The sequence below is a fragment of the Anomaloglossus baeobatrachus genome, chromosome 4 (assembly GCF_048569485.1).
Source record: "Anomaloglossus baeobatrachus isolate aAnoBae1 chromosome 4, aAnoBae1.hap1, whole genome shotgun sequence".
NCBI classification, from domain to species: domain Eukaryota; kingdom Metazoa; phylum Chordata; class Amphibia; order Anura; family Aromobatidae; genus Anomaloglossus; species Anomaloglossus baeobatrachus.
Genome location: NC_134356.1, coordinates 298,478,082 through 298,491,300, shown reverse-complemented (window position 1 = coordinate 298,491,300; position 13,219 = coordinate 298,478,082). Strand labels below are relative to the sequence as shown.

Genomic DNA, 13,219 nt, shown 5'->3' with positions numbered 1-13,219 from the left:
AAAGTAATTGGACAAGGGACTCTAAGGGCTGCAATTAACTCTGAAGGCGTCTCCCTCGTTAACCTGTGATCAATGAAGTAGTTAAAAGGTCTGGGGTTGAGTTCAGGTGTGTGGTTTTGCATTTGGAAGCTGTTTCTGTGACCAGACAACATGCGGTCTAAGGAACTCTCAATTGAGGTGAAGCAGAACATCCTGAGGCTGAAAAAAAAGAAAAAATCCATCAGAGAGATAGCAGACATGCTTGGAGTAGCAAAATCAACAGTCGGGTACATTCTGAGAAAAAAGGAATTGACTGGTGAGCTTGGGAACTCAAAAAGGCCTGGGTGTCCACGGATGACAACAGTGGTGGATGATCGCCGCATACTTTCTTTGGTGAAGAAGAACCCGTTCACAACATCAACTGAAGTCCAGAACACTCTCAGTGAAGTAGGTGTATCTGTCTCTAAGTCAACAGTAAAAAGAAGACTCCATGAAAGTAAATACAAAGGGTTCACATCTAGATGCAAACCATTCATCAATTCCAAAAATAGACAGGCCAGAGTTAAATTTGCTGAAAAACACCTCATGAAGCCAGCTCAGTTCTGGAAAAGTATTCTATGGACAGATGAGACAAAGATCAACCTGTACCAGAATGATGGGAAGAAAAAAGTTTGGAGAAGAAAGGGAACGGCACATGATCCAAGGCACACCACATCCTCTGTAAAACATGGTGGAGGCAACGTGATGGCATGGGCATGCATGGCTTTCAATGGCACTGGGTCACTTGTGTTTATTGATGACATAACAGCAGACAAGAGTAGCCGGATGAATTCTGAAGTGTACCGGGATATACTTTCAGCCCAGATTCAGCCAAATGCCGCAAAGTTGATCGGACGGCGCTTCATAGTACAGATGGACAATGACCCCAAGCATACAGCCAAAGCTACCCAGGAGTTCATGAGTGCTAAAAAGTGGAACATTCTGCAATGGCCAAGTCAATCACCAGATCTTAACCCAATTGAGCATGCATTTCACTTGCTCAAATCCAGACTTAAGACGGAAAGACCCACAAACAAGCAAGACCTGAAGGCTGCGGCTGTAAAGGCCTGGCAAAGCATTAAAAAGGAGGAAACCCAGCGTTTGGTGATGTCCATGGGTTCCTGACTTAAGGCAGTGATTGCCTCCAAAGGATTCGCAACAAAATATTGAAAATAAAATTTTTTTGTTTGGGTTTGGTTTATTTGTCCAATTACTTTTGACCTCCTAAAATGTGGAGTGTTTGTAAAGAAATGTGTACAATTCCTACAATTTCTATCAGATATTTTTGTTCAAACCTTCAAATTAAACGTTACAATCTGCACTTGAATTCTGTTGTAGAGGTTTCATTTCAAATCCAATGTGGTGGCATGCAGAGCCCAACTCGCGAAAATTGTGTCACTGTCCAAATATTTCTGGACCTAACTGTAAGTAAATACTTTTAGCTCATTCATTTGGAGAAGCAATTCTCAGAGGTAATTTTTTTAAATTATCATACGAAATCCAGTCATTCAGTCATAAGTGACCCCATTGTCGATATATAAAAATCCATAAGTAATTAATAAAAACATAGTACAAAAAAACAGTGCTGTTACAAATTAATAAATCAATCTTCCAATTAAATTCCAACTCTCGTCTTGTAAGTGCAAGTTTATTACCATTTCTCAGTGTTTACTCTCAGCAACAACACTGCTTTTGAATTAAACCTTATGTATATTTATTTGTGGAACATTGTAGGAGTTAATCTTTTTGATGAAGGAATAAAGAAAACAAAATAATTAGGTTTCTGCTGAAATAAAGGAGACTGGTTATTCTTCTGTAATTGCTGAAGCTGCCATTTTATATGAAGAGAAACATCCATAGAATACTGTTATTTCTTTGTAAGGCTTGATTAAAAATTATCACTATTTTAGCATTGTGCTAAAATGTCATTAACAGATTTATTCGAATAGCTAAAGTACAGAAGCATTAAAGACATGAAAAAAACATATTTTAATTAACATAATCATAAACATGAAAAACATATGTTAATTAAAGATCTACAAAGCAAAAACACAAGTGATTTCTCGTCCTTAGTCAATTTATTTGTATATGTTATTCCATGACTCGTTTTCACCATGGTACTATTTTTTTCTTTCAGTTCTTTTTATAACCAATAAACAGAACATTCACCTTGGGCATGTAATATATATATATTAGAAAATTACCTTATTAGAAATTGCATAATATATTACAATTTTTATTACAAGCCAGAATATATCAGATTTTCAATTGGGATTTTACGTTCCCTGCATTTTCTCTTCATCAGCAGAGTACATAGACCTTTTTGTTTAGACCTCGGTTCCAGTTGCACATAGCTGTCGATGCAAGAGCATCGGAAGTGATATGCTAATGACCCTCTCCTGCGGGTGTGAGATGAGGGTCATATGACTGTGATCCTATCTTGCAATCGGATCCCAGCTGCGGAGAAAAGGGTGGGAGCACATTCTCCATCTTCTCCGCGGCCTGTCTCTGCGTACATCACACTGTGGTTGGATGACATGCAAGTGCAGTGCGATGTTTCACACGCTTCTATGGACTTAGATACTCACTGCCAAACCCAGCATCTTTCATTGCTCAGGCCGATGTGGCATGAGAAATCAATTGCAGATGGACACGGCACCATAGTTTTGTACTGGTGCGAGTGATGTTTTATTGGATTGCACTTGTCTGTGCAAAACGCAAGAGAACAGAGACCTTACCTGTATTCTTTCATTAACAAGGAATGCTGCACTATGTTGAAGCCAGTGATCACACAGATGGCTTGGGTGGGTTCAGGTCAGATATTCAGATGACTATAATTGATTCTGTACTTGTACTGAGTTTGGTGCTTCTGCTGTGGTTATCTTATGAAGCTATATTATGGACAGTGGAGTAAGTTGAAGATCATGGACCTCAATGCCAAAGCCCCATTGGGCCCCCAATTATTCCAAGACTTTACTATCATTGGTCTTTTCATAAAGGCTAATGGGACTTTTGTAGCCCCCTAGTTACACCCTTGGATCTGAACCTTGTTCTAATGCTACTTATGTAATGTAGTTCTGAAAATGATCTCAGTTCTGGTTCTTCATTTGATGAGCTTTATACTTTATACAAAGGAGCCTAGTTTTAGTTAGCTAAAATTGCATTTTGTATTGCATCAGTACAATAATCTTGTATATTTGGGGGAATGATTCGGTAGAAAGCAGAAAGATTTATCCCACTGCACTCCATACATTTTTGCTTTCTTTAATTGGTGCACAATCTAAAAAGTGTGGTAAACTGGTTTAAATTGTAGCTTATAATGAAAACACAAGTTTAGAAATGTATGGAAGGTTACTATGACATATGCTAGAATCCTTATTAATCCTTTAACTTTTTATGGGGATATAAATGTCCTAAGCAGGTGCTAGATTCTGTCAGAATATATGTCATAATTCCATGGGTAGTGCCAACATCAAAATGGTGCCACTAAAAATACAACTCATCATGCAGAAACAATTTTTTACAGCTATATCGATAAGAAAATAGAAAAAATTGACTCTGTGAATCGATGGTGGGAAAATTAACACAGAGGCAAGATTACATAAAGCTTTCTGTGGGGTTAAGCGCCAACAAATCGGTACACACTTGCCAATCGGCGGTTGTTTAATAACCTGTTCAGACTGGCAGACCGCAAAATAAACATGACCAGTAATACTATAATATAATATACTATACTATACCAGTAATCCAGTTCAGTGCACATAGGCTACCATTTTTTATGTGCTCCTAAGAATGACGATGTTTTCAGTGGATGATCAGCAGCCATGATTATCTGTAACAAGGATTCCTAGAAACGCTTGTTCCCAATAATCGAGTAGTGTAAAAGCACCTATTTTTGATTACTTGCTTTACAACCAAAACAGGTTGGTCATTAGGAGTTAATACATTGGGTACAGATCGAGCACTCTAGTTTTACGCACATACCATAAGGCATCACGTTATATTGATATAGAAAACCAGCTCAACTAACTTGACATAATATATATATATAACTATTTGGTTATCAAAGTAGAAATAATTTTCCATGACATGCTACACCATGAACAACTCGTAAACAGTTCAATTAGGGAATCTATTCTCATCAATGTGAATTGTCACCTAAACTCTCATTTTTAGTCCTCAGCCTCCACATTTAATTAAATAAAAGATGAGAAGTAGGACAGATTGAGGGTATTGCACCAGCTGATGAGTAGGCTGATTAGAAACTGAGAATCTGCTGAGAACTGGGGAAAGGCAGCAGCAGGCATCTCCAGGGCCCTAACAGATAAATATCTGGGGAGATGACTACCACAATAACCTCTTTGCCTCACAATATCCCTTTACTGCAAAAGGATATTGTATTCATATTATGGGAAGGGGTCCTCAAGTTTTGAGAGAGCTCAGATATATCACATAGATGGCATCTGTCTATGATAGTAACCATTTAGATACTACTGTCAATCTCTGACAGCAGCATAAAAATCGAATGTGCTGGTTTTCAAGTATACTGGTTTCCATTGGCCCCTAGTGGCATGAACACAAGGGACCAGCCAGGGATCAGTAGAAGTCACCCATTGCTGTCATTTTGATCTTGTGAATTTCAAGTATAGGCCAAGCTCCTTAGCAGACCAAGATTTTCATTCACTGCATCCATCTAGCTGGAGTGTGGCAGGGAGTCTGCTTATTGCATACTTTAGGCTATGTGACCGCCATCCTGGCTCTGACACCGGCAAATCCTCACAGCTTACAATGCGTGCAATGTGAGGATTCACAAGTCTACAGTTACAGAGAGTGACACACAGAGCAACTGCAGTTGTAAGGATTTAGACCGGACAATCCCTTTAAGGCAATACAATGATTCTGGCACTGTAAGGGTTTGTTAATAATCAAACAATTGTAAATAATGCTTGTTTCTGCATAATATGCATGCATTTCTGTAAGCCTCATTCAGAAGTATGTCTTTGTGTAACATATTTTTGTGTTTTCCTTTTCTTGCTTGTATGTTATAGGGCCAAAGGGAATCTAAATGTAATACCACTCTTCGATATTACCGCAATCATTCTCCCTCATTAGGATCTTTATGGACTTGCTAACTCTCCCAAAACAAAAGGGAGGAAAAGGGGAGATCACCCAAAGTAGGTAAAATTTGACAAAGCCTCAAACCATGGTGAAGCTTGTCTAAGTCTTCCAAAAAGCATTGCCGTAGAAAAGATTGTACATGGCCAAAATGCCCATTCAGGCGTTTAGGTCTGTTTGGAAGAAAGAAGTGGAAAGGTGTAGCCTAAAAGTGGCATTGCTATGGGGAAAACATTTTTTTATTGTTTTGGTGATGATATTCCTCAAAATCGTCTTGGTAGTGCATCCATAAAAGCTATATTCATATGAGGCAGATTTATTAAAGAAAGTACTGCAACCGTCTCAATCCTCCAAAAATCCATGTACATACCATGGATACAACCTGTATACATGGAAGAATAAGATTTTCAGAAAAATAATTTTCTTCAGTAGACCTCCCACATGTGAATATACCATATAAAGAATAATTACAATATATTTCTAATTTGGCAGTTCCCTAACACCTGTTTCCAAAATACCAAAATAACATGTACAAATGACTTAAATAAGTATGTAACTTCGTTTATTTTTGTTTCGTAGATCTTACATTTCATATAAATATGTATATATTACAAAAGCAGTTTTATATGTATATATGTACAGTTTACTATTTGACATTTCATATGTTGCATGTCTGGTTTATTAAACTTCCATTGTGGCAAAAATCGATTCGGCTACAATGATTTTCATGTATGAGCAGTCTTGATATTGATCAACAGTAGTAAATACAACTAAATGTATCTACATTTTAACATATATCTTTTGTCTAACAAAAAGGAAAAATGCTTTACAAAAACATTTTTTTTGATAATTCTCATAAAATCATAACCAATAGAAACACAAAATAATCAAGAAGGAAACCAATATTGTATTTAAGGGATGTAAGTGGGTCAACCAATGTTGGCCTACAAGAAGTATCAACGTAAAATGTAAGTGACCCTGCTCGTCATCCGAAATACCTAGGGACACCCTATTTAAATCCCTTTAAACCTTTTTTAAAAGTTTTTTTTTCCTTTCTGTTAGACCATTTGCTTGAAATCCTCCACAGTATCTTTACTTGTTAGACAATTATATCTTTTGACTTACAAAGCCTTAAGTACTTGTTTTGGTTTTTTTTAGAGAAGTAATAGAGAGATATACTTTTCTTAAAAATGCTATAAGGCTACAAGAAAGGTTGTGTAATGCAGCATTATCTATCTATCTATCTATCTATCTATCCCTCTATCTATCTGTCTATCCATTATCTATCTATCTATCTAGCTATCATGTTTACCTGAAAATAAGACCTACCCCAAAAATAAGCCCTAGCAGGATTTTTTGGCCTTGTTGGAGTATGCTTAAAACATAAGCCCTACCGTCATACCAATAGTATCCTGAAATAGGGCTTGAGCAGCCCTTTCACGATATGTAACTATTATTGTTGTACGTTGCTGTAATCCCTAGAAGTTTATAGTCAAACACCGGTTAGTTAATGGAATGAATATTCGCCCATAATCCTATCTACCCCTCTGCTGGCATCAGTGATTAAAACTTGTGTTATTGAAATAATGAATAATCACCTCCTTTCCCCATCCATAATCCCACTCACCCATCTACCAGCATCAGTGATTGGAACATGTGTTAATGAAATAATGAACATTCACCTCCTTCCCCATCCATAATCCCACCCACCCATCTACCAGCATCAGTGATTAGAACATGTGTTATTGAAATAATGAATGATAACCTCCTTCCCCTGCTCTTAATCCCACCCTCCCGTCTGTCAGCATCAGTGATTGGAACATGTGTTAATGAAATAATGAATATTCACCTCTTTCCCCATCCATAATCCCACCCACCCATCTACCAGCATCAGTGATTAGAACATGTGTTATTGAAATAATTAATAATCACCTCCTTCCCCTGCTCTTAATCCAACCCTCCCTTCTGTCAGCATCAGTGATTGGAACATGTGTTAATGAAATAGTGAACATTCACTTCCTTCCCCATCCATAATCCCACCCACCCATCTGCCAGCATCAGTGATTAGAACATGTGTTATTGAAATAATGAATAATCACCTCCTTCCCCTGCTCTTAATCCCACCCTCCCCTCTGTCAGCATCAGTGATTGGAACATGTGTTAATGAAATAATGAATATTCACCTCTTTCCCCATCCATAATCCCACCCACCCATCTACCAGCATCAGTGATTAGAACATGTGTTATTGAAATAATGAATAATCACCTCCTTCCCCTGCTCTTAATCCAACCCTCCCTTCTGTCAGCATCAGTGATTGGAACATGTGTTAATGAAATAGTGAACATTCACTTCCTTCCCCATCCATAATCCCACCCACCCATCTGCCAGTATCAGTGATTAGAACATGTGTTATTGAAATAATGAATAATCACCTCCTTCCCCTGCTCTTAATCCCACCCTCCCCTCTGTCAGCATCAGTGATTGGAACATGTGTTAATGAAATAATGAATATTCACCTCTTTCCCCATCCATAATCCCACCCACCCATCTACCAGTATCAGTGATTAGAACATGTGTTAATGAAATAATAAGTATACACCTCTTTCCCCTTCCAACCCTCTGTGCCGGGTGTCAGTGATTCACTCAGATGGTCATATTATTGCCCGAGGAGATATCGCTATCTACAAATTGTAATATTTGGCATGTTCTATAGCATTTAGCAATACTAAATTAAAATTAGAATGAATTTAATTTAATACCTATTATGCTCTACCTAGAAATATGACAGAAGAGCTCAATAAAATATATTTTGCTACTCTTAATAAATTTCTCCCTGTGAAGCAGTGTTTACAAAATCACATCCATAGGAAATCAATATGTAATTTGCTTTGCCTCATTTAGACCTACAATATATTTAATGTCTAACATGGTCGGCATATTTCATTGTAATTCCACTGTATGAACACAGCTGTTATTTAGTGTCTAAAAACATAATGGTCGCTGATTTGGAAGTTTGAAGTGCAAATTCAATAATGTCCATATACTGTATGTAATGGAGGGCACATACTTTATTTATCGCTATTTCTTTATATTTTGACAGACCAAAGTACTGTTTGCAATAACCTAAGTTAAAAACATTTTGCTGAGTTGCTTGTTCCCTGCTGATTCTGATGACACTATGGAATTTGGTCACTTTGCACTTTATTCTTTCTACCTTACTCCATGGACAAATTCTTTAAAAAATTACTAAATAAAGCAACCAGTAAAAAGTACTACATTTTCAAAAAAATTTATATGTATCATAGTTTTATGATTGATGCTTATAAAGAAAATTCCAAAGTAGATTCATTTTTTTTTCATTTATGCCATCTTATATTGTATCAAACAATATAAATTCAGTCAATATGATCTTGTGATATGTCATAAATGCATGTGAGAAGTCTGTGTTCTTGGGCCGCTACCAATTTCTGGAATGTAAGGTCTCCATAGAGTATCAGAATCCCTCTGGCATTACTCAGAGAATTCTGTTACTGGAAATCTGGTTCGATATTCTAAGAAAACTCTATGTCATTTTGCTAAGGGAGTTGTATCAGATTTCAGTAATAGAAGTTTTTAATCAGAAATGTAAAAGTTCTATAAAGTGCTTTCCGTCTGGAAATTAGTAGCAGTCTGTGATCATAGTCCTAATCAATCTTCTAACAATTTATGTGAAAATTCGATTTGGATTCTATTTCTCCTCTAAAACGCAACAGCCATCAGATAGGCAATATGTAATTACATTCTAGATGTAAAGCGGTTTAGTGCATTGAGCATTGTAGAGTATTAAGATCCTAGTTTGGCAAAGGCTATGTATGGGGCTGGGCAAAGTAAGGCTAGGTTCAAACAGAACCAAGAAACTACTAAGCAATGAGTAACAGAATATCTCTGTTTTAACATGCACAGAACCATCAATAGATAGAAATATATAAACACTGGGCTTGTGTGTCTGCCGGACTCATTTGGGTCTAGCTATCATTGGGCAGTGTAACATGCAGGATGCGCATTACACGTAGCAGGGGACATGTGCAACTATTTAAAACTCCAGACAAAACTATTACAAAGGCAAAACTCACTTCAAGGGTCTTCTTAGTATGATTTTGTGCATACTTGTTTTACTTTGTCATCAGATCTCTTTTTAGTTTAATATGTGAACTATCCACATTCTAGCATTTATTTTGAGTGAAAGAGTTACTTTGTTCCCTGCTGAGAACTTCTTTAAATCTCGTGATATATTCTGAGTAGGTTTGTAGGTTCACACAATAGTTTGGACTTCTGTTCTCTCTGTTCTAGTATAGGAATAGGAATCACTGCAAGAAACAAATGCAAACAGTGCAAGATGGACACTGGTGATTGTATTGAGCTACATTAGGCTTCTTTGTGGGTTGGAGAAGGAAAGGTATTTCCAGCAACTACAGATAAATTATAAAAGAGGAAGTTTATTACAAATCGATAGAAAAACTGTTACAAAAAACGTAAGTAGGCAGAAGGCTATGCGTTTTGAGCCGAACTGCTTTTAACCCCTTCAGCCCCGGGGCACTTTCCGTTTTTGCGTTTTTGTTTTTTGCTCCCCTTCTTCCGAGAGCCGTAACATTTTTATTTTTACGTCAATCTTGCCATATGAGGGCTTGTTTTTTGCGGGACAAGTTGTACGTCTAATGAAACCATACCTTTTATCATATGGTGTACTGCAAAACAGCAAAAAAATTCCAAATGCGGAAAAATTGCAAAAAAGTGTGATGACACAATAGTTTTTGGGATGTTTTATTCACGGTGTTCACTATATGGTAAAACTGATGTGTGGGTATGATGCCTGAGGTCAGTGCGAGTTTGTAGACACCAAACATGTATAGGTTTACTTGTATCTAAGGGGTTAAAAAAATTCATAAGTTTGTCCAATAAAAGTGACACACGTTTTGCACCATTTTCCGAAACACCTAGCGTTCTTATTTTTTGGGATCTATGGCTCAGTGATGGCTTATTTTTTGCAACTCGAGCTGACGTTTCTAATGGTACCATTTTTGCACAGATGCTACGTTTTGATCGCCTGTTATTGCATTTTGCGTAAAACTTGCGGCGATCAAAAAACGTAATTTTGACGTTTGGATTTTTTTTGCCACTACGCCGTTTACCAATCAGATTAATTGATTTTATATTTTGATAGATCGGGCATTTCTGAACGTGGCGATACCAAATGTGTGTATATTTATTTATTTTTTAACCCTTTAATTTTCAATGGGGGGAAATGGGGGTGATTTGAACTTTTAGGGTTTTTTTTCTATTTTACTAGTCCCCCTAGGGGGCTATAGTGATCAGCAATCCGATCGCTCTTATCTATCTGCTGATCACAGCTATACAGCTGTAAACAGCAGATTCAATCACTTTCTGTTTCTCTCTGCTCGCGGCCGAGGGAAAACGAAAGTGAAACTTCATAGCTGCAGGCGTCATCACATGACCCTGTGCTATGATGGCAACCACCGATAGTCACTTGATCACGCACGTGACTTCCGGTGGGGGTGGCAGTAAGTAAAAAACATAGCCGCGCGCATATAGATCTTGCTGCCCGACTTTGGCAGCAAGACTTAAGGGGTTAATGGCCGCAGGTGGAAGCGATTCCACCCGCGGCTAGCAGGCATACATGTCAGCTGTTGAAAACAGCTGATATATGTGCCGACCGCCGCTGCCTGCCCGCGGCAGGGGGCGGGGCTTAAGGGGACACGCTCCATGACGGATATATCCGTCCATGGTCGTGAAGGGGTTAATCATTCCACTCGAAACGCGTAGACTTCAGTCTACATTTTTTTTAAACAATTTTTCTATGGATTCATAATAAAGTTCCTCTTTTATAATTTATCTGTGGTTGCTGGAAATGCCTTTCCTTCTCTAACAAAAAAAGGCGGATCTCCAGCACAAAAAAGTCCATAGAAACTTGAAATTGAGTTAAAATTTCATTAATGAAATTTTAACTTAATTTCCAGTTTCTATGGATGTTCTTTGTGCTGGGGATCCGCCTTTTTTTGATTGACTACAGCAATCTTGACCCACGAACACTGTCCAGATTTTCCTTCCTGGAATGACTACATGATGGTGAGCTGATTCACTCTTTTTTTAACTTTCCTTCTCTAACTATGATTTCTGGTGGCCGGCCCAGATTTTCCGTGCACCGTGCAAATATAAAATTTAGCACATGCTGAGCTGATACCTACTTTGTTCGTTTACTCTTCTTTTTGGGTGTCCATCATGTTATTGAAAATAAAATTTAGCATACTGTGCTATTTCTTCTGGTATAAGTGATGGAACGTGTGATGGAGTCTCTTGATGGAAGCTTTGAGACATGTGTCTATCACGTCTTAGCTCTGACATGTTTAGCTTTTCATGGAGACTTTTTACATGTGTGTATTAAAAGTCTTTGATATAAAACTGCAGTAATATATACATGTAAAACACAATACCATACATTTTTTGCTATTTGCACCAACAGCATAAACAAGGATTTTGTTACCTGGTCTTTCATGTTCTTGCCTAAATCTTTCACATCTTTCATATTAATAGCATTCTTGCCACCCTTTTCTTTGCCCTTCTTCTTATTCTTCTTTTTGAACAAGCATTTTTTGCACACACAGAAACAACAAGTGAGTATCAACAAGACAGCAACTATGGCTATTGCGATTAAGGCCCAAGGTGGCACTGAAAAATAAGAACAGAACATAATCATAAGAAAGACATTAAATTCCAGTTTATTTCCATTTAAAATGTAATTTATTGAATCCTGCACTGAAGTAGAAGTCTTTACACAACAGTTTTCACTGAAATCTGCAAACCGACTACTTAAAAATAATCAAAATATTCCGTATAATGTCACCATAAATAATAACATGCAGGTCAAAAACGCCCAAATATTCAAATGAAAGGGATAGTGACAAATTAATAATATAAAATATACATTTTTATTAACTTTTAACATTAAAAATATCAAATGCAAAATAAACAAAAAAACATAAATACTGGACTGGATCAATTTCCCAGATAATAGCCGCGGATTAACAGGTTTTGTAAAGTGCCTAGTGCAGTGACCAGATAGTAAAAGTTATGTATATCTTAGTTATAAATATGATTAAAGGTCATCCCCAAGCTTAACAAGTGCCAAAAATATATGGATAAGTCCAAATTACATAAATCATTCTAGGGGCTCAATACCTTAGGATGGTCACAAGTACTGAGTACCACTGTACCCCGACACGCGTTTCAAGCGACTATCCTATGTGACTATCCTAAGGTATTGAGCCCCTATATTGATTTATATAATTTGGACTCATCCATATATTTTTGCCACTTGTTAAGCTTGGGGATGACCTTTAATCATATTTATAACTAAGATACACATAACTTTTACCATCTGGTCACTGCACTAGGCAAAAATGAATAAAAAATTATATTTTATATTATTAATTTGTCACTATCCCTTTCATTTTAGTCTTTGGGGGTTCTTTTTGGGGTTTTTTTTTACCTGCAAACCTACTACTTAGCTTTGGAAAAAATCCACTAGGGATAAATCAAAGTTCCTCTAAATGTCGTACAGGCAATATATATACATTTTTAGGGGGTGTTGATGGGTTACCATGACAGCTGAGGGCCTGCTGAAGGCCTCATCACTACCATCTTAGCCCTCCTCTGAAGCCCTGTTATGTGCTGAGCTTCAAAGGAAACAGTTAGTTTCAATATATATTACTAGGGTATACTAGGTAAAACTTGCAAAAAGGAAAAAAATCAAAACATGGCGTTAATGAAAACATCAGCTCTCGATGCAAAATGATGACACAAACGCAATTTTTAATTTTTTTTACTAATTTTTAATTTGTTTTATTACCCTACCTAATAATAAAAATATGTAAGTTTGGTTTAGCTCTTAGGCTGTATGCACACAGTGCATTTTTTCTGCAGATTTGATGCAGATTGTGGTATAAACATGCATGTTTATCTTTATGCTAGCTATGCCAGCAAAGTCAAGGAGAATTCTGAAGTGCTGTGCGCACATTGCTTATTTTTTCC

General features: G+C 37.1%; 1 protein-coding gene across 4 annotated transcripts in view; it reads right to left on the bottom strand.

Annotated features, from left to right (window-relative positions):
• The window catches only part of SYT1 (synaptotagmin 1), a 926,220-nt gene that overhangs the window by 248,016 nt on the left and 664,985 nt on the right, over positions 1-13,219 (bottom strand). For all 4 annotated transcript variants that reach the window (XM_075344934.1, XM_075344933.1, XM_075344935.1 and 1 more), the window contains one exon: positions 11,673-11,857. In XM_075344934.1, coding sequence (XP_075201049.1) covers positions 11,673-11,857 — 185 coding nt within the window. The remainder of the gene's footprint in view (positions 1-11,672; positions 11,858-13,219) is intronic.